We start from the raw sequence: 26,026 nt of genomic DNA, 5'->3' as shown, positions 1-26,026 counted from the left end.
TGTGATGCTGTAAGACTACACTCACGGTAGAAGTATTTGATGTACACCTTCTTGTACATTTGAGATAATTTTCTCCACCAAGAGAGGAGGTCATGTTTTCATTACTGTTGTTTGTTGTTTGTTTGTTTGTTTGTTTGTTTGTTGTTTGTTTGTTTGACTGTGCACAAAATAACTTCAAAAATTGTGCAGGAATTTAGATGAAACTTGCAGGAAAGATTGAGAATGACACAAGGAATAGATAATTAAGTTTTGGTAGTGATAGGGAAATTTTCATGGATTATATGAAGAATTTTTGATATTTTGCTCAATGAACTTGGGAGTTCAAGCATCACATTTTTTTTTTTTTTTTTTTTGTGTGTGTGTGTGTGTGTGCCCTGGTTTCTGTTAGGGTAAGGCGCGCCGCACAGCTGAAGGTTTCTATATAGGGAGATCGGGCGATTTTTTTCAGCATGCATGGGTGGAAATCACTGATTTCCACAGAAGAGCAAGATCATCAGTGGAAAGTAGCTGCTTGGTGGAGGTCTGCGCTCTCAGAGTGCTTCTCTAGTTAATATGAACTGTGATTATACTATGCTTAATACCATACAGCCAAGAAAGGGCCATGAAGTTTGTCTGATTTTGTCCTTTTATTTGCAGAAATAAAACAATCATTACAGCAGTAAGGGGGATACACCTTGTGTGGTTTAGGGACTCGGAGCAATTTCTAGGCTGTCCTCATAGTACATTAACAAGACTTGTCTAGATTAATTATGCAGATGATTTTTTTTTGTGTCATATTTTTTCTTTTTAGTTTGTAAAGCAAGTGTCCAAATTGTGAAGAGAATCCTTTCCAAACCATTTGATCCTGTAAAGTGTGAAATAATGAATAACAAACAGACAAATCCAGCAAACCTTTGATTGTCTATTATCCCGTCTCTTCCTCTTCCTTGCGAGCAGAATCGAACACGACAACACGGGCTTTGCCGCAGGCTGGTTCCTGGAGAGGGTGGTGGTCACGGACACCAACAACCCGAAGCGGGGCAAGTTCTACTTCCCCTGCAACCAGTGGCTGGCCAAGGACGAGGCGGACGGGAAGGTCAGCCGAGATCTGATCGGTAGCAGGGACCCCTTGGCTGTCAGAAAGAGTGAGGCATCTTTCTCAGGCTTACAGAAACAGATTCAGGGATATTTTGTCTGGACACACTACACAGCAAACATGTTCAAAATGGCTTGCTTGTTTACTGTGAAGTGTAATGAGTGTAATTGTGTTTGCTGCCATCATGTGTTGAAGCAGAGCCAGGTGATATTGCTATATATTACAATTGTACATATAGACCTACATGGTGCCAATGTTCGCCGAGTTTATTCCATAACAATTTGTTTTTACTTGGATGTCTAAATGTTTCCATCTGCACTTGAGCATTGTAAACTCGCCATAGACATAAATAGCAAAGTGTATATTGTATAAAAACAGTGGACATTTCCTTCAGGGTTTTATTGTAGCTTCTCCTGTAGTAAAAATACATTATGTATAGCTGTAGCCAAATGGATACAAGTACAAGAAATTTTCTTTTAGAATGATTGACATGTAAGTTCAGGGCCTTTAGAATTTAAAATTCACATTGAGGATCAAGCAGCAGAATGCCTTCAAGCCGCATACATGTAGAATTAATCCTCCTTGTGTTAACCTTGTATATACAATGTATATCAAGTTATAATTATGTCTTTTGTATCCCCATCTCAGCACACAAATACAAGGTCCATGTGTTCACTGGTAATAAGAGGAATGCAGGCACGGATGCCAACGTCTTCATCACACTCTTTGGTGAGGGAGGCGACTCTGGGGAGCACAAACTGGACAACTCCAAGAACAACTTTGAGAGAGGAAGGTAAGTCGATTAATGACTCCTTACCAATATCATCGTCATCATCATCTTTTTCTTCTTGTACTTCTTCTTTTTTGCCTTGAATTTGAAGAGTTTGTTTGCAAAAACCGATAAGTCCATTTTTGAAGATTTTGAAGAACCGTCTCTCTGTCATAAAGTAAAAAAATAATACCTTTTAAATGATATATTGGTCATTACATATAAAGGTACATTTTTGAAGTTATGGTCAAAAGAAGCAAATATTTTCTTATTATTCTCTTTATTTTTCTTGACCTTTAATCGCAAATACACTGTATCTCCATTTGGCAAATATGGACTTATCGGTTTTTGCAAACAAAGTCTTCAGTAAATGTACAAAAAGTTTTTGCCAAGACGCTAACTGTTTCTCATTTTGCAGGATTTACAGTGTAAATTTGTTTGATCGTTTGCGGAAAGTACTGCAGGTTTCACAAATTCTTTTGAATGTTATTTAATCGACTCTTGGAAAGGTACAACATGTACATTGCTGTTTTTTTTTTTTTTTTTTTTTTATTCCACCCAAAGTACTCCTGTGTAGCCCTCAGAATACTACTTGATATGTATGTTGGTATTCCTCTTGTTGTTGTTGTATTTCTTTTTTATGTCCTGCTTTTCATATTTTTGTTGCCCTTCTTTGTACGTTTCCCTTTTGTTTTCTTCTCCATCAGTTCTTTCTCTTTCTGCATTCTCCTTATTTTCGTTTTCATCTTAACCAGCTCCACGTTCTTCTCTTTCTCTTCTTCTTTTATTTTGTATTCTTTCTTCTTCCTCTCCTTTATGACATCCTCCTTCAAGCTCTTTTCCCACTCATGACGATGATGAAGTCACATGTACATACCAACTTATGTCTACTGCTTTTCCCTTCCATTTTGACCAATCCTTAGTGGTAGCTACAAATATTATCGTCGCTGGGGTGACAAGACGTTGTATCTGCAAATTTGGTGAAAATGACTTTTTTTGATTAGTGGTAAAATAATTACTTAAGTGATGTCCTGTCCAAACCCCAACTGTCTTACCCCCACAATGGAGCCATCACGGTGTGTCAAAGGGAAGGCTATCCCATTCGCCATAGTGCTTTGGCCCCCATGTTTGTTTTTTTTGGCTCTCCTGAACATTTGACATTTTGATACGAGGTCTTGTCGCCCCAGCGACGTTATGTCTTTATTCTTGTTTTCTGCTTTTCTTCCAGAGAGGACGAATTTGTGATAGATTCAATAGCCCTTGGTGAGCTGCGGAAGATCAGGATAGGCCATGACAACACAGGACCAGGTCCCGCCTGGTATCTAGACAAGGTAGGTAACACTTACCCTTTAGGACTAACTTTAGAACGAATTCGTCTGTGCCAGCTCCGCTTTGGGGCACGAAATTCTCCGAGTTTTGAATTGTGTGATTTTCCACATTTAAGCTGTACATATGAAAACCAAATTTTGTGAATGGATCATGGTTTTATAATATTCACAGTGACACTGTTGATACTGTCAACATGATATAATGAATGTACACATTTATGTGTGTACATGTACCTCAATGAGGGAAAACATAAGGTGATAATGTATAACATGGACATTTTTATTTGTTGTTATGTTTTTAGCTGAAAATGCATTAAGTGCACACCTGTTCACTCATTCTGTCAGATAATTGCTTCACAGGGTCTCTTCTCCCACAGCAGGTGATCGTTTTTGTGTTGATATGATGTAAGAAAGGTACAGTCTGAAAGAAGACTAGCAGTTTGTCAAGATGGCTACCTGTTGAATAAAGCCAGCCAAAAATGATGCAATATTATTGCCTCAGCATATCTTCCGGAGTCCGGCATCCACACCAACATCCTAATAACAAGTAACATCTTGCAACCTCATAAGGGTTAAACACGCACCCGTAGGTCCTCATACTGTATACACTGTTATATTCACGTACAGATATTTTCGTGAATGTGGAGGTCACAGACATTTTCGCGAGATATTGTTTTCACGAATTGACACAGAGGCCTACATAGCCGCACTACTGCCTTAGCGTATGGTGACATTTTCACATGATTGTTAAATTCGCAGTCCAACTGAGATTCGCGAAATTCACAAAAATTAAGCCCTCGCAAAAATAATACACAAGTCAGCTTATACAGTATTGTGCTGCTTGCTTTCATCCTACGGTCTCCTTCGTGTTCTCACAACAGGTGATCATAGACAACTTGGAGCAGCAGACTACCTATGAGTTTCCCTGCGGTAGATGGTTCGCTCGTGACGAGGACGATGGTCTGATCACGAGGGAGCTCTACTGTGGAGGTCAAGGGTCAAAAGGTAACGTGTCAACCATCTTTTTTTCCTCTCTTTGATCCTTCTGTTGTGATTGAGTCTGCCCCCTTCAGTATTGAAAAGCTGAAGATTCTATAAAACACTGCAAGCAGAAATGGTTACTTTCAGACGAAAGCCAGATGACAACATAAAATCAAAGAAATTCTGTGTTTTTGAAGGTCATGTGTGGTACTTGTATTTATAGTGAAAATATAGAGTCTTGGACCTGTGTGGTTTCACAGACATTACGGATAGGCAAGAGTTGATTTCTAATGGATGGAATGAGTAGGCCTCTGCACTCTGAAACAATAAGATACATGTATGAAGTCAGTCTCTGTTTGTAACATACATTAGACAAGACATATTACCTTTTGCATAAATTTTGTGCAAATACGTATCACTCAAAAAGATTACCTACAACTAATTTATTAAGTTTTTACGTTCTCCAGGAATACCTTATGAGATACGCGTGACCACCAGCGACAAGCGGCATGCGGGGACGGACGCCCGCGTCTACGTCGTCATGTATGGCGGCAAGGATGGGGAGGAGACCAGCGGCAAGGTCTGGCTGGAGGGCAGCTTCGAGCGAGGGCGCACCGCCATCTGTGCGGCGGAGATCGGCACTGCGCTCAGCCCCCTGTCCAAGATCGACATTGGGCACGACAATGCAGGTCCAGGTGCAGGATGGCATTTGGATAGGGTGAGTGCAGATTGTATAGATATCAAAGCATCGATATTGCCAGGTGCATACCAGCTGTGTATTATGAAAATTACTTTTCGTTGCTGAAGTGTTATAACAGGGTCCTGCTTGAGAATGATCTTAAGAAAAGATGACAATGTGCTAAACCAACCTTCATGCAGTACTTCTGAGCATCCATTTGCACATCTGTAGAACATCATCCCTGCATGAGAGCCCTGCTCTGGCTCAGCAACAATGAGAAAAAAAAGTCATGCTGAAAAAAAGAGACTTGGTTTGGTCATTTATTTGACAACCAGTCAATACCCATGCTGAGATATGATTTTTTTTTTAGGGAACTGAGGAATTTTGCTCTTTATGAAAGCAAAAGCAATAGTGTAGTACTGGAAACTTATGACAACTTTGAAATAGCTACATATAGTGGAATGAAACAGTGTATGAAGCTTTTATGAAGCTAAATAGGATCTACTGAGTACCAATTTACATCATACATTATCTGGCAGAGATCTGAAACTGGATTGAGATGCTCATGGCATAAAAATTAATGTCCCATTGATATACTTAACATTGGTGGGAACATCATTTCAAGCAGTGTTCAAACACTATTTAATGGCGACTGATTTGAGATTGGAGACACATTCCCATGACAACCGCATCACTCCCAACAGGTTGTCATCGACTGCCCCGCAGCGGGCGTGGAGCAGACGTTCCTCTGCAACCAGTGGTTGGCTGATGACGAGGGAGACGGGAGAATTGAGAGGACGCTGTACGAGTCAAAATCCATGAGGAAGACGAAAGGGAAACGTGAGTATAGCAACAATATGAACTAGAGAAGCACTGGGGAGAGTTGTGTTTTCGTCAGTTTCCAGTTGCGTGGTGCCTCACTCAAGCTGCAGAGCATGCACTTAACAGCGATTATGCAAACCTAAAAAACAAATGCGCAACTTGAACTCCTTTAATTGACCTTATTTGCCCCCAAATTGAAAACCCTTCAGAATTTCATAAAAATTGCATGATCAGTACCAAAATTGAATCATATGTTCCTTGTGTCATTATTGACTTTTCCTTCAAGTTTCATCCAAATCTGATCACAACTTTATGAGTCAAGTGTAGCAAAAAAGGCTGCTGAAACTAAACTGCTTATCCAGTAGTGTCGAGCCAAAGGAGTAAAATGGAGTCAAAAAGGGCCTGAGCTTTCGATCCTAGGAGAATCTTCGTCAGAGGTAAAATGACAAGCTGAGGCCCCTTTTGACTCCATTCAACTTTCTGAGGTATTTCACAAACAGACAAACAAACGAACCCAAGCTGACAAAAACACAACCTCCTTCCTTGGCAGAAGGTACGTTATATATTTTTGTCAACATTTGAAATGTTAAATCTTTCAAAGAGAAGGGGTACCTGGAAGCAGCACTTTCATATTGCCAGGTGAATTTTTAATCATTCTTCTTTATTTCATTCATTTATTTGTTTATTATTATTTTGATTACTAGTTGGATGAAATTCCTCTATATAATGCATTTTTCACTTTTTCGACTTGTGATGACGTCTCATCAATTTTAGGGTCTGTCTGGAATGTGACTGTACACACCAGCGACGTCGGTAACGCTGGGACGGACGCTAAGGTCTTCATGTGTCTCTATGGGGACAAGGGAAAGTCTGATGAACTAGAACTGGAGAGTCGGAGTGACACTTTCGAGCGTGGCACGGCGGACACCTTCAAGGTGGAGCTGTCGCCAGTGGGGAAACCGTTTAAACTACGGGTGTGGCACGACAACGGTGGCCGAGGTCCTGGCTGGCATCTCGACAAGGTGGGTGCAGGGATTTTTTTTTTGCACACGTTTGGTCTTGAATATGAAGTAGGCCCTATGCCTTTTCTCTTTATGTTCTCGACATACAACTGGACTGTTAGTACCGTATGCGTACACAAAAAGGCATATGTGGGACTGAGAAGCTGTTGGAGTCAATTTTTGGTGCTGTTACCTTCAGTGAAAGAAACACTGATGCAGTCACACGTAACAGGATAAACATTTGTGTACCAGTACATGGCCTTATCTGTAGATTTTACAAATTGCAAATGATGGATTAGCTCACATATCACATGTGGGACTACAATTCTTCTTAGGTAAGCATGGTCTTATTTTGTATTTCTATTAATGTAGAGTAGTTACAAAAAGAACTAAGCATAGGGCCCATGCAAAATTTTGTCTCATTCACACATACAATATGTAGCTTCATGCAAGTGTATTTTCTTGTAAAAGCTGTTGTGGTATGAGCATACCCATTTCCATCTCTTAGGAACAATAATTAAGAATGTGATTCACTGTTTTCCATTGCCTAGTACTGTCAGAATTGAGATACTATAGAGGCATTTATACAGCTGAATGTCAGATTTGCTACAGAAGTTGCAGTAATCTCAAATTTCACATTGAAATATAGTGCACAGAATGATTTGTGGAAGAAAGAATTACACTGACAATGACATAGTCCACTTAAAGGGTGTGTACAGTTCTGGTCGAGGTGAAGATTTAGCTTTTTACATTTTGTGAGATATTCAGAAACCACTCTATGAGATGTCAAAGAGCATGCGGTTCTAAGGGGTATCAAAAGTTTATTCGATGAAAATCGGTTTTGAAATGGCTGAGATATCCAAAAACAAGGTGAAACAAAGAGATACTAATAAAGTTGGGGCATGTCGCCTTTTATTATTAGCACTTTTTTGGATATCCCAGCCATCTGAAAACCAATTTTCATCAAATAAACGTTGAATCCTTCTTAAAATTACATGCTCTTTCATATTTCATAGGAGGCTTTTCATTATCTCACTTAGGAATGTTCAAAACATGAATCCCTACCTCAACCAGTACTGTACAGTCCCTTTAACCCTATTCTAACTGGGCTATTTGAGACCAAGTTTTTACTGGGGGGGGTCAATTTGACCCCCCCCCCCCCCCTTCAGATCTCGGCCGCCGATCGCGCGATCGCCGCAAAATTTTGCCTGAATATATAGCCGGATGTCAACTACAAGATTACATGGTCATACAATAGAAAGATGTTGATTTCATATTTTTTAATAAATTAATTATGCAAATTAATGCATCAAATCATATTTTCACCTATAACTCCATCAAAAAGACTGAAGGATTATCAATTTTTTGTGTCAGAGTTCCTCAAGACACGTCAAACAATTTTCTTGTAAAAAAATAGCGCAGTCAAAATCATTTTCTTTTGTTTTTTATTGTTTTGTTAATTTCTTATATATTTTACTGTTTTTTCGATCTTTTGTTTTTTATTGTTTTTTTGCCAAAATTTGTTGGAGGCACTTTTTCAAGCTTATCTACATTAGAATTGATTTATTTCAATGGTTAAAAGTTGAAATAATCTAATTTATATCAAACAAAAAAACACAGTTTGCATTGGATTTGCACACGAAATCATGAATTCGAGCAGTAAAGTTTTCGGGTTGACATGCATATGCAAAACATTGCATAAATTCAGAACGGTGTACCCGGACGTCGCAAATTTGGTCTCAAAATATGCGGGAGACTTCAATGAAAATAGTCATGAAACAACGCAGCAAAAGCTTTGCGCGTTGCGGAATCGTGGCACGAAACTGGGGGGGGGGGGGGGTCAATTTGACCCCCCCCCCCCCCCCCCCCCCCAGTTAGAATAGGGTTAACTTAAGTGTGAATATCTAAAGCTGGATGCTGCAATGTTTTTACATACTCTACCCACTGCTGCCAACCAACCCAGATCGTGATGGAGAGCGTATCGTCGGGCAAGACCTACGTGTTTCCATGCCAACGGTGGCTCGCCAGAGACGAGGATGATGGAGAGATCATCAGAGAGCTGCCGGCCACAGGGGACAACATCAAGAGGCCCCTACCCGGTGAGAAACGCTGTGAATCAGTAGCATAACTCTTGTACTTGATAATTCTTGCTGTTTTGTACGTGTTACTTTCGGTAGCTGAGGCGAAAACAAACAGCAGCTTGTCTGTAGATGTGCAGAGCTTGAGCTGCATGCAGCATGCAGTGTATGCAACCAGTTTATGAAACTACACCGTATGTGGTGATTCACAAACCTGCACCATCGGTATCTAGAATCTTTGATCTACCATACACTTTGATTTGGCAATAAACTGTCTTGCGGCTTTCATGTTTCTTATATAAACATGGACCATATTTGACAGTTTCATGGGATTTCTATTAGTTATTTATAGAAGACAAGTAGATAATATCAACTCAAATGCACACTGATCGATGGACTAAAAATTACTCATTGGGTTTTTTCCTCCAACCGCTGCTCCCTGTGACCCTATGTCACATACAAACCTTATGTCCAACCTTGAGAAAAGGCTGTAGTCTTGATGGGCAGAATATTGTGTTGCAGCCACATTGTATAAATCTTACCACCCTTACAACACTGATAACCTCATACCTTGAGAAGGAATGATGGAAGTGAAAGTAACTGCAAATAGTATGTTTTATTGAAGACCCTTCATAGTTCCCATCTGAGACAAAAAGGAACAACTATTTCTCCATTTCACTTGCAACATTGAAATCTAGAAATCTGTCTTCAATGCAGGCTTTGTTTCTTGGTACTGGTATCTAAAATGCTCACTTCATCAAGCTGCATGTACAGATATCTACCAAATTTGTGACAATGATAATAGTGTTAGTCACTTGTCCTTATATCAATATGTATATGTAGTTACAGTGTATCTTACTATTAGTTGTATGATGTAGCTATATTTGTGTAATTTGTATTGTTAATATACAATGGTTATTGTTTGCTATTATTGTCATTTGCATCAACAATGCCATTAAGGTATTGATCATTGTTATGATACTATGATGTTCTACCATCCCAATCTGTTAGGGGAAAAAAAGAGATAAAAAAATAAGTAGTGATCTATTTTTATAACATAATTTCACCATAATTTCTGTCATTCATCTCCACAGTGGTCAAGTACCAGGTGTCCGTGCAGACGGGGGACAAGTTTGGTGCTGGTACGGACGCCAACGTCTTCTGCATGCTGTTCGGGGAGCTTGGCGACACGGGAGAACGGCCGCTGCTGAAATCCTCGACCAATCGTAACAAGTTTGAGAGGAGAGGGGTGAGTCTATGTGCTACAGATTCTCTCAATAATATGCAATGCAGGCATGAATACTTGAACATACACATTTTAGGTGTTCTTGTCTTAGACTGCAAATGCAGAAATGGTTAAAATGCTTTATTTTGTGTGTATTTCGCGCTACTTATGGCTAGGGCGAATTCTAAAACACCCCCCCCCCCCAAACAAAAAAAAACAAAAAAAAATTGCAGTTTTGTCTGCACATTTTGAAGGGGTTGACAATCGCGCAGCGCAAACTCAGGAACTCGTGAATATGTTTTGAGCCACCCAGCGCAAAAGATTAATCACACAAAAATATCACTATTTCCAGTATTCATTAGAATTCTTACACTCGAGTGTCAATGACCAATCAGTTGTCTGAATTGTTTACAGTTATACGTACACTAATTAGCCTTGCGTATCATCCAAAGTAAACATACAGAAAAAAAAAAAGAAGGATATTTATCTGGCATTCTGCTCTCTGTTCCGAACCTTTCTTTGAAGTGTAAACATGAAATACTAAAATCTTGTTGTGTTTCATTTCTGATGACATTCCTTTTTTTCTCTTTTCCTTTCTTCTTCATTTGGTATGTCATCTCACTCATGAAATGTTTGCTCTCTCTCTCTCAAGTTTATCAGTTACTTCAATTCCTTTGAAGAATTCATTTTACCAGTTATGCTCTTGGGTTAAAACAACATGCTGGTCATAATGCAATAATACTGTCAAACAAAAAACAAGAAAAAAAAATGAGCTAGTTAATCTTTGCGTGCTAGCACTGCACTTTAAATCTCAGCTTCTATGTCAGATGAAATAATTTTGTGCTGAATGTCCTGCTGTCAGTTGGGTGACATTGTTTCCATGGCAACTGTTTGGAAATATAAACAACATCAACAATGAAGTTCCATCCAAAACTCCCTCAGTATTTCTGTGACTATCATCAGTATCAATGTACATGTGTGGAGATAAGGGGTTGTTCAAAAGCATCATGTGGAAAAATTTTCTATAGACTTTCCATGTGTTAGTATGGATGGAATTCATATTAAATGTTTTTAAAAAAATTCCTACAGACATGAATTTATCCGAATATTCCTGTATATATTTTATTCTGGAAGAAGCTTGTCTTGATACTATAAAGATTTGCAGATTGATGAAATGACAATGTCAAGCAAGGAACTCATGCTAACTAATGGGTTTTTAGACTCCTCTATTTGCAGTAATCTGTAGGAATACTCCCAGCATTTTCAGTACTTGTGTACAGCCATAATACTGGATCAACCTAAAGTGTTTTTGGTGTAATCATTATTACTATAGCATGATTTCCTCTTTTTTTTTCTTTCGTTTTCATATTTTTAGTTATCCCCTTTTCTTCTGCTCCTTTAACCTTTTTTATCTCTTTCTTTTATTCATCTTTTGTGTTCTTTCTCTTCTTTCCTTACTTTTTTTTTCTTCTTCTTCTGCTTCTTCTTCTTCTTTTCTAGTTATTTTCAGTGATCTTTTCTTCATTCTTTTTTTTTTTCTACTGCTGTCTGTGCATTTGATCCTTAGTTTTATACCCTGTAGTTCAGATTATGAAAACAAACAAACAAACAAACAAACTGAAAAGATGTTATACATGGTATCTTGTACATTTCTCTTCCTCTTTTCTTTCACGTTGACATGCTTATTTCTGAATCCCCCTTTGGTTCCACTTTGCTCTAGGCGGTAAGTCATTGATTTTTAATAAAGAGAATAATATGCTGTGTCTCAGGTGTCATGATTGTGTGTATTTAATATTGCACCTCTTCAGGCATGATGCTATACAGTATTTGATTTGCTTACCCGACATAAGTATGTTACATATTCTTGCCCCCTCCTAGTCCAAAGATGTGGCCCAGGAAATAGTAATAACAAATAAAAGTGACAGGGAGAGAAAAAAAAAATGAACCCGAAAGGTTCCTTTTGGGCTCTTGCACTGGCTGTGGTAGAGTTTTCTGTTGATGTTCAAATCTTCAGCACATTAACAATATTGTAAAAATACAATAATGTGTATCAAGTAATTTTTTTTTTTCTGTAATATCAGCTTGCTGTAAGCCTAACATTAAATATAACGATCAAATGAGATAGCTAGTTACGTAGTGTGTGCAATATAAAGTGTAGTTTCAATTTTATGTGTGTGTCTGTTTGGAGGTTTTCATTTGTTTGTTTGTTTAGTTGGTTGCTTTTTGTACTTTAGTTCACTGCCTTGGCTTTAGTAGAGCTCGAAAAAGGAAAAAAATGAAATTTTGTAAAAGATCAAAAAGAACAAATGTTAAAAGAAAAGCATGCCATGTACTAGATATTTCTTCAGCAAAATCTGCTGTTATTACTGCAGAAAATGGTATGGTATAGTGTACCTTCTCTGAAGTACAGTTGACTCCTGTTATAACGCAGTCCTCAGGACGGGTAGCTTTCTTTAGTTATATTGAAATTTCGCTATAAGTAGCAGAAAAAATATGCAATTAGAGCTAAAAATGTTGGTGCCTGGAATTTGATGTCATTGTAAGCAGAATTTTGTTGTAATCATGTGTACTTTGTTTATAACAGGAGTGCACTTTACATGTATATTTTGTAGGTGTGTATGTACACGTATATGCAGTCTTATACTTCATGGATCACCAAATTTTGCATGGAAACAAAAACAAAAAAAAGTTTACAGTCATTGGACGGAGGCTAATGCAGTGTTTTACTGTAGCTGTCTATGTACAGGCACAAGTGGGACTGTGATGATAAAATCATCTTGTGATGTACAGAAGTGTGTCTGCTTTGTATACATGCTGCAACCATGCTTCAAAAGAAAGCACACAATAAAAAAATAAAAAAATGAATGTGCAGTCTTGAGAAGAGGCTAAATATGTGACTTGTCTCTGCACCTGCTTGCTAAAAAAAAACTGAATGTGCAGTCTTGAGAAGAGGCTAATATGTGACTTGTCTCTGCACCTGCTTGCTGATCCAGGAGGAGGAGGAGGGTGAGGCTAGCAAAGATTCAGTTTTACCGACAGACAATGGCACTGGTGGGACTAAGGTGATATTTGCATGATATTTATCCCCATCACTGCATAACCACTGAAGTGCAAACCAAATCTTCATTACACTGCAGTTATCACTTTCGCTCCCTGTTTATTTATGCGCACATGTGCATTCATAGATAGTTCACATTCACATTTCTATGAATGCCCAATAAAATTATTTAATAGCCTTTTTGTAGATCTAACTGAGGTAATGGATGCATTATACTCTTCAATTTTACCATGCAAGACTTGGTTGAGTTGCTTGTACTGATCCCAATCCCATGCTTTCATTAGTCATGTGGCACATTCAAAATGGCGCACAACTTTTGTTCTCAATCCTGAAGTTATTTTCCAGTCTGTGTTTAATAGCAGTTGACTCCGTTTCATTGGCCAAAAGTTTCTTAAATTTACGTTTTGTGGAGATGTTCAATTCCCATCTCATGCTCAGAGTAGGGAGAACGTAGAAGTTTACTCAAAAGTTTCCCCCCAAATAGTCATCACCAGGATCATGTTGATAATTTACATTAATCTATTATTTGTTTATTTAGATATGTTCAGATGTCATTTGTGTCTTTTCTGATGTGGAGATGGTTTTAAAGGTAGAATCATGTCATTCTCTGAAATTTAAGGAGGAAAACCAGTGTACAACTTTGGGTTCTACTGTGACCTTAAACTCCGTAGAGAATTAATTGCTGCAAATATTTCTGATTCAGTTCTACCAAGAGTTCCATTGACATTTGATATTTTGTCAAGCCCACATCAAAATCCGGAATATTTTCCTGTTTGTATTTTTTTTTTTTTGGTTGCCTTGCAAAGAAGCGTCCACTCTTTTTGTCTTTTTTTACCCCACCCCATTATATGTGGTTGTTTTTTGTGTGAACGAAAAATATGAATGGAGAGTGTAAGCAGCAGAACTGAAAAGAATGCAAAAAGAAGCAATTGTTCGTTTGTCGCATCACCCCATGTGAACAGACACTGCATGCGATCATTTGTGATTGTTATTTCCAGTGTTTGAAAGCTCACACAGTTGTGCTGAGATGTACACATGCAAGATTTGAGCTTCATCTTTTCAAGCAGTTGTATGGGAGTCATTCTGATACAATGCTTTAATGCAGATATGTATATTATTTAAGTACACTCAAGTCATGCTTTAGAAAAGAAGAAATTGATTGATATTTTGAAAAGCTGAATGACAATTTGGTGCTAAACTCTAATACATTGTAAAAGAAAAAAGAAAAGAATAAGAAATGGCACAACAACTGCTGCCTTGTAGGTATGCATGTAATTCTATGTTTACAGTGCACTAACATTCACCAATTGGTTTTCGTAAGTTTTTTTTTTTTTTTTTTCACAAATAAATAATGTTATTGCTACTGATAATTGCTGTGATCTGTATGACTTAAAGGAAATGTCGGAAAATTCTGGGGAATTTACTAGATCCCAAATTCGGGAATGCAGATCTACATTGTGTTACAGATCTTCACATGTGTATTCACATTATTTTGCCTACATCCCCCTTTTAAAGTGATGATGCTGTAGCATGCCTGGCACTTAAATGTCATTTAATTCTATGTTTTTTTGCTGGAATAGTGGAATTCAGTATGTATGTAGGTCTGAAACCAAGATAACATTCCAGAAAGTTTCGGTATATCTTTCTGTGAAGATATACAATGTATGGTTCATATCATGCGTATGAATGGATATAACATCTCCAAAATATGTACAAAATGTGCTTTTAAGTGGAGTAGTATTGTAGATACTACAAAAATCTACAAATACGTAGTCTAACATGTATGCAGTGTGTACTGACTTAAATGCATGTGAATGATTTATTTTCCGTTCATATTTGATTGCGCAAACTTTGTATGGTATAATGCATCCAGATCATACAAGAGAGCACATGTACACATGCTTCACTAGTTTTACTATTCGTTGCATTTGCATCCATGCAGAACTACCATGCATGCTTACCTCCCCCCCCCCCACCCCCCCCCCCCAAAAAAAAAAAGAAGAGAATAGAGCAAACACTACGTTGAATATTATTTGCTACTTTAATTTATACCAAAGATGTTTAAAGCTCACATGTATAGTTTTGGTTTGTGATAACTCTTTTTTCCCTCCGAAATTTTCACTTCTGTTTTTTTTTTTTTTTTTTTTTTTATTTGTGATTTGTTTTTTCAAAGTTAATCATTGTTTTGATGAAAAGTACATATACTTTTGCCTGGAATTAAAAGAAGGAGAATAATTAATGCAATTTGCTGCTTGCTTCTCTGGGCATGGAACTATTCCAAGAGTTTGTATCATACTGTGTAGAACAAAGACATGTTGCAATTATTTTCAGATGCTTTATACAAAATTGTATGCATGCATGTTTAAATATGCTTCATACACTATAGCACCAATGTCTTCCCCAATCCATATCATACAATGATAATCGAAATAAAAAACCTCTGTAGTAATAAAGTTAAAGGGACTGTACAGTAGTGGTTGAGATGAGGATTCAGCTTGTAACGTTTTGCGAGATGTCTAAACCACTCTGTAAAATGCTAAAGAGCATAAAATTCTAAGGGGAATCAAAAATTTATTTGATGAAAATCGGTTTCCAAATGACTGAGATACCTATAAACAAGGAAAAAAAAAGAGAGATCCTAATAAAAGTTGTGGCCTGTCAATTTCATTTGGATTGTTTGTTTGGATATCTCAGCCATTTCAAGGCCAATTTTCATGAAATAAACATACATGTAGAATCCTTCTTGAAATTACATGCTCTTTCATATTTCATAAGAGGTTTCTCATTATTTCACCAAAAAAAAAAATGTTATAAACCTGAATCCTCACCTCAACCAGTATTGTACATCAGATACAATAACACCGATACGAATCTTTGCCTTAACACTGTTCATCTCGCAACCCCACTACAGGTGGACGAGTTTGTCCTGGAGGCGGTCAGCTTGCGGCAGCTGCGCCGCATCCGCATCGGGCACGACGGAACCGGGGCAGGGTCGGGCTGGTACTTGGAGAAGGTCGTCGTCATGGAGATGGGAAAGCCCAAGAGCCAGGTGGTCTTCCCCTGCAACAGGTGAAAATGTTGACCCTTGACCTTTGACCTTTTGTTGCATTGTGAGCTTTTGATATGTTTAATAAAACTGTAACTGAAGATGGACAATCCTCAAAAACAAACAAACAAAAAGTAACTGAAAAATAACAACTTTGCTACGGATGCATGTCTCTATCTTTGCAAAAACCTTGAAAAATTCAGAGACAGATTTTGTGAACATCACAGATACATAAAATACGTATGAAACCTTGAATTTTGATCTTTTTTTTCTCATTTTGTTGTGTCTTTTCTTAATATATGTATTTTTCTGAAGTTTTAATATAGATTAGTGAGAGGAAGGAGGCATATTATGTCAGAATGTAAGACCCAAATTTGAATAGATTGTATGCCACTGCAAAGCATGGTCTGTCTTTCTTCTGTTCACTGCTACAACTTCACTGTGCTTGACAAGTGCAGTGATGTCTTCCAGTAGATCTGTGATTAATTGATTGATGCCTTGATTGATTTATTGATTCATTCATCCATCCATTCATTTATCCATTCATCCACTCATCCCTTCATTCATTAAAGGGACTGTACAGTACTGGTTGAGGTGAGGATTCATGTTTTGAACATTCCTAAGTGAGATAATGAAAAGTCTCTAATGAAATATGAAAGAGCATATAATTTTAAGAAGGATTCAACGTTTATTTGATGAAAATTGGTTTTCAAATAGCTGAGATATCCCAAAAAGTGCTAATAATAAAAGGCGACATGCCACAACTTTATTAGGATCTCTTTGTTTAACCTTGTTTTTGGATATCTCAAATTTCAAAACTGATTTTCATCGAATAAACTTTTGATACCCCCTTAGAACTGCATGCTCTTTGACATCTCCTAGAATGGTTTCTGAATATCTCGCAAAGTGTTAAAAGCTAAATCCTCACCTCGACCAGAACTGTACACACCCATTAATTCATCCATGTAGTGTACATTTATTCTCCCTTTCATCCATTGATTAATTAATTAGTACATTCATTCATTCATCCACTCATCCCCTTCATTCATTAATCAAGTCATTCATGCATTCATCCATCCATCCATCCATTCATTCATTCATTCGACTGATGACTTTTTTTTTGTCAATCATTACAGGTGGCTTGACAGGGATGAGGATGATGGTTTGATTGTCCGAGAGCTGGTTCCAGAGGGCGCTTCACAGCTTCTCAGCAGTAAGTCATCTCATGTCCTTCTACCAGAGAAAAGCTGCCATTACTAGTTATATTAAATAAAATCTATAATATGTATTGACTCTTGTACATCAGTAAGGTCATACATGGTAGCTATGACTTCCGGAGTGAGATTCTATGATGGTAGAGAAATAAGTTAATTCTAGTGAAGTAAGCTTCCATCATGGTGTTCACAAAAAGCTGAAATTGAAAGTGCAGTTCTGCAGTTTTCCTTTCCTCTACAAGAAATTAAAATTAGATAGCAACAATTAATGAAATAAGAACAAAGTCAAGAGAGCTCAAGATGAAAACAATGTTTGCTAGTTTGTTGTAACTCTTGTCTCCCTCGCCATCCAAACTGTACATCTGAGATTATTTTCACTCATCCTGTAGTCCCACATAATGCTCTTTATGTAAAGCCTTTGTGCGATTTCACCCTTTTTTTATTTTCACTCTTTGTCAAACATTCAAATGTACCAAATGACCAAAAGAATCAAGAGAATCAAATATTGAAGCAATTTTTAAATACACAGTATCTGTTTCTTCTCAACAGCCACCTCATATCACGTCTCCGTAAAGACGGGGGACGAGCGTGCGGCGGGAACCGACGCCAACGTCTACGTGAAGCTCTTCGGCGAGGACGGAGACACAGGGCTGATCCCACTGAAGCAGTCAGAGAACACCAAGAATAAGTTTGAGAGGGGCCGCGTGGACAAGTTCACACTGGAGGCAGTGGACATAGGAAAAGTGAGTGGAGGGACTTGGCAGTGTGAACAAGGCTGCCAGAATTGTGTCAATCCTTCAGGGATATTAAGCAAATAATCAACGTTGGTGAAGGTGATGGGACAAACTATCACTTCCTCGGCGATCTGGATGTAGCTATCTTTCCGAAGCACAGCTGAGGAAAGATAGTGTACACATTCAGATCGCCGAGGAAGTGGTAGTTTGTTCTCATTGCCTGAAACTAAAAGTTGATTATTTGCTTTATATTCCACATCTAGGGTCCTAGATATTCCCATTTTGTTCCATATCTGAAACCATTTTAGCTGTCTTTAGTTATCCTTAGGGCTTACAATAGGCTACGTAGTTTACTTTAGAGGTATGCGCATAGATGACAAAACAATGAATTTGCTCCGCGCACCACGCGGCACCAAAATAAAAGGGCATTGCACTGTGGACTATCAAGTGACCTAGTTAAATGATAGTCCACAGTGCAACGCACTTTTATTTCGCTCGTACTCATCTCTCGATAGGACTGTATGTACGGAAGAGATCAGCGAACCAAAAGGGACTATCAACAAAGAGTGTAACAAACTTTTCTTCTCAGGTGATGTGATGGGCAAAACTACGCTTTATCACATGATCAGCTCTTGACCAATCCTATAACAAGATTCTTAGTATGTGGAATATAAACATTAATATGATGATGATAAGAATACATGTATGTCAAGAGTTTGATGGCAAAATGGAGAAAGCATCTTTTTTTCTAAAATTTTAAAGTAAGTGCATCATCAGATGATGACTCACTCTTCTCATAACAAGGAATACTCGCAAAGTTATGATAACCAAAACAAATCCTTATTTTTCTATTATTTTTCTCTTCCTTAGCGGATTTTATCACAAATACCCCAAATTGACAAGAATTCAGTTAATTTGTGTGCAATCAAATCTTCATGTTTAGGTGTAGTGGCGATTATGCACAGTCTGTTATATGTTATATTGTACGGGGGATATTGCCCATCAGTAAAACCCATCAGTACATGTATAGTGTTTCTCAAAACTTTGCTTAAATTACCCACCATGTTAAAATTGAGAGTATAAAGTAATTGCTGTAATGATGCCAAGATTGTGCCATATAGCCAAATGCAAACAACAGAGATTAAAAACAAACAAGCAAACAAACGACAAACAAACGACAAACAAACTGCAAAACCTATTTGAAAAGGATTTGAGTTATCAAAAACTGTACTTCAGCTCGCATGTCATTTGTCCTTCATCATAGATTGAGTACATGAGGATTGGCCACGATGGGTCTGGACCGGGGGCAGGATGGTTCCTGGACCAGGTGGAGATTGACGTCCCCTCTCGGGGGGAGAACTACATGTTTGCTGCCCACCGCTGGCTGGCGGAGGATGAGGATGATGGCGAAATCGAGATCGAGCTCCAACCGTCAAACTTCAAGAAATCTAAGCCCCGTGAGTTATACAAGATTTGCAGACTCGGGTTTCAAGCCTCATTTTTGTGTTTCTTGAAGGTTTTCCACTGAATTGTAAAAAGTATCAAGTACATATAGTTTGCATCTTTTTAATATTGATATAGACTTACAATTGTACATCCAATTTAATTTGTACAATGTACATCTGGCTATGCTTGATTATGAAGCCACAAACTTTAGTGTGCATCAAATCACCATGAGAAAATTTCAACCATTTGAATAGGAAAGAAAATAAACGAAAAAACATTCATGCTTTGAGGATCTTTGTTATGCTTTATTCTATTGTTAGTTTTAGAGAGTAATATTGATTTTCAACCATTTTGTTCAGACACATTGGTAGTGTGTTATGTATGCTTTATGTACAAGACAGTATGATGCAGATGTATGTGCGTGTGACTGTGAGCAAAAAAAGAAAAAAAAAAGAAGAAATGTTGATTTCAGAGTTTTCATTCGCTATTTTCGTTAATCATGTGGATTTGAGAACAAGAAATGCCTTTACCAAGTAAAAGTGCAGGTCCCACCTCCATGATTAAGAGTGTCTGAAATGACATTTCCTTATACTCTGAAATCCTTTTTTTGACTTCTCTTGTCTTTTTCTTTTTGTTGTAGGAATTCCGTATGAGATAACCGTGTTCACCGGGGACAGGTCAGGAGCGGGGACGGACGCCAACGTCTTCTTGACGATGTACGGCGACGAGGGAAGCAAGACGGAGGAATTCCAGTTGAGGAACCGAACAGACAACTTTGAGAGGAACATGACCGACAAGTTTAAGGTGAGGTAATGCGGTGTTGATTTGTACTGAGGGGAAGAATGAAATCATGTTGTTTTTTTTGTGTCAATATTAGTGATTCCTCTGTTGACTTTTCACATGAGATTTTGCCATGGTCAACACTGCAGTGACTTTGATGGAGAAAGAGGTCTTAAGTCTGTGATTGCACGATGAAACTGTTTCAGCTGCCAAGTAAAAGAAGTAAACAAAAGCTGGTTTTTAATAATTTGACATAGTATTTATTTATTTTTTTTTATTTATTTATTATCATTGTCAATGTCCTCATCAGCAACACATGAGGCCGCTCTAACTTCTGCGTTGTCTAATCTATTTTTCTCTCCACAGATCGAAGCAGAGGATGTGGGACCGCTGTCAAAGATCAGGATAGGTCACGATGGAGCGGGGCGGTTCGCCGGCTGGTTTCTAGACAAGGTCAGGACAATGTACATGTTTACAAGTTGTCTCATGTGTAGATTATTTTTCCTTAAAAATGGCATCGCCCACAGTGGTCTGTCATTATTCCTATATGGACGGAAATCAGGGGCCCGTTTCATAAAACTTGTCATCAGTGACAACTGCCGCATGTCTATGACAAATTTGCTCTCAGCCAATCAGATGCAAGGATTCAGTAGCTTGTCACATCTATGACAATTTGTCACTGATGACAAGTTTTATGAAACAGGCCCCAGGTGTATTACCAGTCCTGAACCCTTTTAAAGTAAAGTCTCGTACATTGTTTACTTGCCTGTGATGGAGGACTCCCTCACAATTTCCCAGTGCCTGAGAGTAGTGCCGTATGTGTGATGGATATTGTACATGTATGCTCTCAATTTTTGTGCATAGTTTTATATAGCAGTTTGATGTAAATGCAACATAAATTCCAATATTTTAGATAATTTCCCAGCATCCAAAAGGAATGTATGTTTTATTTTAGAGTCAACTAATACCATTATTAGTCATAAGTTTTGCAATAAATCAAGCCCCTCTGCTGTGGCTGAAAACTTATTTGGTACATTTAAGACTTAATGTGAATGTCACTTTTGATGATGCCATGTCAAAACTTACAAATGTTTTTTTTTTTTTTATTAGTTATATTGTGTCTGAGAAAACAAATAAAGCACAACTTCAGAGTTCTAACATAACAGATGTGCTGTGTGCAATTAGTCTAATCAAATCTGCCTAAGGAAGATCTGAGTAAGGATTCCATGTCCATATGACCACCCTATCATTCCAGCATTCAAGAAAGATTATGTCGAGAGTTAATATTTCCATCTGTCACCCTCACCTCAGGTGATAATTGAGCGGTTCCCACCGAAGCGGAAAAAGCAGCGTCACTCCAAGTCCAAGACCAAATCCAAGACCAAGGCGAACAAGGGTAAGAAGCGCAAGGAGGACCGTCGCCGCGGAGACAAGAACGGCAACGACGATTACAGAAGGTATAGCAATGATGACTTGGAGGAAGAGGACGAGGAGGAGGAAGACAAGAATTCAATCTTTGAAGAGGAGGAGGAGGAGGAGGAGGAGGAAGGGAGAGAGGAGGGTGGGGCCCCACCGGAGACGGACAAGTGTGTCTTCCTGTGTAACAGGTGGCTGGCCCGGAGCGAGGACGATGGGCAGATTGTGAGGGAGCTGGTCCCCACTGACATGAACGGCAAGCTGCTTCGGAGGAACTCTCTCATTAGTGAGTATCCCTCTTTCTATCTCTCTCTCATTTCATTTTTTTCTCCTTTCCTTTCCAACATCCCCCCCCCCCACAAAAAACAACAACAACAACAACAACAGCATGACAAAACACTGAGGTAAAAAACAAACAAACAATCGCTCGGGTTTAGAGACCGTTATTTGCTGCATGTGTCTTGATGAGTTGACTCATTCATGCTTTTTTTTTTTTTTTTTTTTTTTTTTTTAACATACTGGAAATGCTTTATTACGCACTGATACAACAAGAGCAGTCCCTTAGATGTATTAGGGCATAATAGGACAACCACAAAGGCACTGACCTTTCATGATGGCATTCTTGTCAGCTTTGGTACAGGAGGAGAGGCATTGAATATGAATGTGTAGTAAAAAAATGTTTTACCTTTACTTCACATACAGGGAGTTGCTGTCTTTATGCATGTGAATCACCTGTGTACATTGTGCTTTAGACAATACCATCCATAATTGCAAAAGAAAAATAACAATATATACACAATATACATTTAAACATTATATAATACTATATCCAGTTGTCATATCACACTGAGAAAAAGTGAATGTGGTTTGTGGTTTCTTTCCTCTTTGATGAGAAATGAGGAACTTACTTTGAGTTGGTTTGATAATGAAAGGAGGAGGGGGGGGGGGGAGGGAAATGGTTACCCCAAAGGAGGGTCCTGAGTTATTGTTATACTTTCATCTTTCCCCCATTACTTGCCATGCCCTTATCTTTGACTATGTAAAAGTCATGCCATAACGTTTGTTCTTTCTCTATCATTTATTTTCTGTCCTCCATCCATCTCTCTATCTGTTTATCTATCTGTTTATGTTTCTCTCACTCTCTTTCGATATCTTTCTATCTATCTGTCTATCTATCTTTTTATCTGTCCATCTCTGTACCCATTCATGTTCATATCTATCAATATATCTGTATATTTATATATCTCTCTTTCCCTTCCTCTACCAGTGAGAACATACAAGGTGCACATCTTCACTGGGGACATCTTCCAGGCAGGGACTGACGCCAACGTCTTCATGAACGTCTACGGGGACAAGGGTGACACGGGGGAGCGCAGCATGAAGGACTCGGAGACGAGTGTCAACAAATTTGAGAGGAATCAGGTGGGTAGTTTGTCAAGAGTGCAGATGACCTTTGACCTGATAAATATAGACATAAAGAATTACCTGAGACAAAATGACAAACATGTAGGGAAGCTATCGCCTGAGGGTTACACACAACAAGCACAGTCTGAGGAGGGCTAGGGACAGAGGACAATGAAAACGAAAGGAGTGGGTTAGAAGTCAAAGACAGGAGCCCAACACTTAAGGAAGTGGGATTAAAGGGGGGGGGGGGGGGGGGGGGGGGGGGTTGAACAGACAAAAGGCAGAGGTGGACCAACAGCTTCCCTCAGGCTGTCACTATTTCACTCTTTTTCTATTCTTTATCCTTTTGTTCCTTATCTTGCTTGATGTTGCCTCCCTATTCATCTTTATCCTTCACAGGTTACTCCCTATGATCCTTGGGATCATCACTGGCCCACCTCTGCCTTTTGTCTGTTCACCCCCTTGCTATAATTCCCTTCATTGCTTGTTTGGCACCCTGCCTTTGACTCCTAACCCACCCCTTTTGTTTTCATTGTTAAGTGTCCCTACCCTCCTCAGACCGTGTATGTTGTGTGTAGTCCATCATGAGTCTGATAAAGCAAACTGGTTACCTGCATTTCTTCAAGAAGCAGGCAGCCCCCCCCCCCCCCACACACACACACACACTCCAAATCATGAAAAAGAAAAGGAATAGAGACAGAAGAGCATAATACACTTCTGAAATAAATACCCTATGTTGAGGAAAAATCAAGGTTTACTTTGTACTTTGTTTTAAAAATGACTATGAGACACCTCAACCAATTTGGAAAGTGGGGAAACAGTTGAGTAATCCCATCTGCCAGAATCAAACATAAATTACATAAGGAAATGGTTGGCTCTCTGCATTTATTTTGACAGGAAAAGAATATAAAGGAAATTTAAGCAGGATTGCAAATATTGCTGATTACTAAACATCAAAGATGAACTTTTGTATCTTGGCTTGATTATACCTATGCATGTGTTTCTACCATGAATTAAATAAAATGACCCCAAAACGCAAAGAATGTATCTATCTCTACCCTATAGGAAGATGTGTTCACTATGGAAGCGGCTGACCTCGGTGTGCTGAAGAAGGTGAAGATTCGCCATGACAACGCAAACGTGGGCTCTGATTGGTTCCTGGACAGGGTGGAGATTGAGGACCCAAAGAACAACGTCAGGTGAGAACAGTGACTTCCACAGAGAACTTTGAAGTGATATGCAAGAAAGAATTAATATTGTGTGAGGGATCCTATGGTTAGTGGATGTTTTGTCTGGAATTCAGTATAATCAGGAACTACTTGTGTTTGTGTTGCATGAAGTAACAGTTCAAAACATGCATGCATAAGGCATTAGAATAATTTTCACTTGTTCATCAGTTTCCAGGTGAAGTACATGTATCATATCATCAGTACCAATAAATTAACAGATTAACATCTGAGCTACTAAGTGTTCATGATTTTGCAGAAGGTATCTTAAAAATAGAAATTATTTCTTTATTTCCTAATGAGAAGTTATAAAAAGCCTATCTGATCTTAATGTAGTATTTCATCATATTGTAGATGCCTGTACAGCTATAAACACAGTATCTCCCAAATTACTCTTTGGAGTCTCCCTGAATTTGAAAGTTATGTTTTCACCACTTGTAACACACTTCACAGTCTTGGTGGATTAAAAAGACATCGTTCCTCAGATTTTTTTTGTGAAACTTTTTTTTTTTAGTGAATTGTCAGATAATCACTTAGTGATGTCTTGTCCAAATCCTAGCTTTGTTACCTCCAAAATGAAGCCACAATGGACCAAGTATGTCAAGGGAAAGGCTGTCCCATTTGTTAACCAGTTGAGGACGAGTCCCGAGTATACTCGGGCAGGTGTCTGTGGGAAATGCGTGTTGTAGCAAAACCAAACCGTCCTCAACGGGTTAAAGTGCTTCAGCTGCTATGCTGTTTTTGCTCTCCTGAGCATTTGACAAGTTTAAAGAACTGTTAATGGAAATTTTCATTTGCATTTCTCATGATCAGAAACCAGCTCAGAAATGAAAACACAGGAATTTTTTGCACGCCGTATGTTTCACTAATGAATATCATGGAATCAAATACATGCAAAATTTATCTCACCCAGCCGTGTGCGAAAAATTACTCGCACAAAAATAACCACTTTTCACAGTACAAGATTGCGTTGTTTCTACAACAGCAGGTATTCCTGGGATTCTTTCTGTGATTATAATGCGTTCATTTTCCTTTGATTCCCAGATACTACTTCCCCTGTCAGAGATGGCTGGCCACGAATCGAGACGACGGTCAGATCGCCCGCGAGCTCATCCCCGTCGAGAAGGAGGTGATCGCCCGCGCTCTGCAGCGCAGGAAGTCATCGACGTCGATCCGCGAGGACATCGGCCTCGAGTTGAAGTGTAAACTTCAGAGTTTTGTTTTCAGTTTCAGCTTCACGTTTGATTTCTTATGGAGCACTCTGAATTGAAATGCCACAATGTAGGCTCTGGCCTTTGTATTCAGTATTTGTAAACAAATGGAACCCTTTACATACGAAGAATATCAAGATATTGTATAGATTGCTAGATGAATTTAAGGGAAAAATCACGGTTTGTGTTATATGATGTAGAATTAGTTAAAATCCATCAAAGTGTAAAAAAGTATGGAGCTATCTATTTCTGATTCTACAAAGATTTCATGGATGGTTTCTACAAAATAGGCAAATTTTTCAAAAGGGATAATGAAATACACAAAAGTATGCTGGGAAGCTACACTTTGTAATCTGACTCTTTTATTTTTGCTCTAGGACTACAGTTGTCAGCTACATTGTAGATGAAAACATCATTGTTGATGTGTAATAACTAGTAATAGGTACTATTTAGATAGAGCTAAATAGGGCTTGTTGCTGATTTTGTCAGTGGATGAAAGTTAGTTTCTATTTATTGATACTCTTTTTTTCAGT

General features: G+C 38.5%; 1 protein-coding gene across 1 annotated transcript in view; it reads left to right on the top strand.

Moving 5' to 3' along the window:
- The window catches only part of LOC140226341 (lipoxygenase homology domain-containing protein 1-like), a 68,346-nt gene that overhangs the window by 23,005 nt on the left and 19,315 nt on the right, over positions 1 to 26,026 (top strand). Inside the window, exons 9-27 of the mRNA XM_072306831.1 lie at positions 937 to 1,124; positions 1,724 to 1,868; positions 3,073 to 3,175; positions 4,054 to 4,177; positions 4,621 to 4,871; positions 5,537 to 5,672; positions 6,429 to 6,676; positions 8,619 to 8,754; positions 9,828 to 9,982; positions 15,928 to 16,085; positions 17,199 to 17,275; positions 17,826 to 18,019; positions 19,275 to 19,467; positions 20,097 to 20,260; positions 20,603 to 20,689; positions 21,548 to 21,938; positions 22,920 to 23,074; positions 24,122 to 24,255; positions 25,327 to 25,484. Coding sequence (XP_072162932.1) covers positions 937 to 1,124; positions 1,724 to 1,868; positions 3,073 to 3,175; positions 4,054 to 4,177; positions 4,621 to 4,871; positions 5,537 to 5,672; positions 6,429 to 6,676; positions 8,619 to 8,754; positions 9,828 to 9,982; positions 15,928 to 16,085; positions 17,199 to 17,275; positions 17,826 to 18,019; positions 19,275 to 19,467; positions 20,097 to 20,260; positions 20,603 to 20,689; positions 21,548 to 21,938; positions 22,920 to 23,074; positions 24,122 to 24,255; positions 25,327 to 25,484 — 3,197 coding nt within the window. The remainder of the gene's footprint in view (positions 1 to 936; positions 1,125 to 1,723; positions 1,869 to 3,072; positions 3,176 to 4,053; positions 4,178 to 4,620; positions 4,872 to 5,536; positions 5,673 to 6,428; positions 6,677 to 8,618; positions 8,755 to 9,827; positions 9,983 to 15,927; positions 16,086 to 17,198; positions 17,276 to 17,825; positions 18,020 to 19,274; positions 19,468 to 20,096; positions 20,261 to 20,602; positions 20,690 to 21,547; positions 21,939 to 22,919; positions 23,075 to 24,121; positions 24,256 to 25,326; positions 25,485 to 26,026) is intronic.

The sequence above is a fragment of the Diadema setosum genome, chromosome 3, assembly GCF_964275005.1.
Source record: "Diadema setosum chromosome 3, eeDiaSeto1, whole genome shotgun sequence".
Classification (NCBI taxonomy): domain Eukaryota; kingdom Metazoa; phylum Echinodermata; class Echinoidea; order Diadematoida; family Diadematidae; genus Diadema; species Diadema setosum.
Note: the sequence above shows the minus strand (reverse complement) of the source record. Positions and strands in the feature narration are given on the sequence as shown.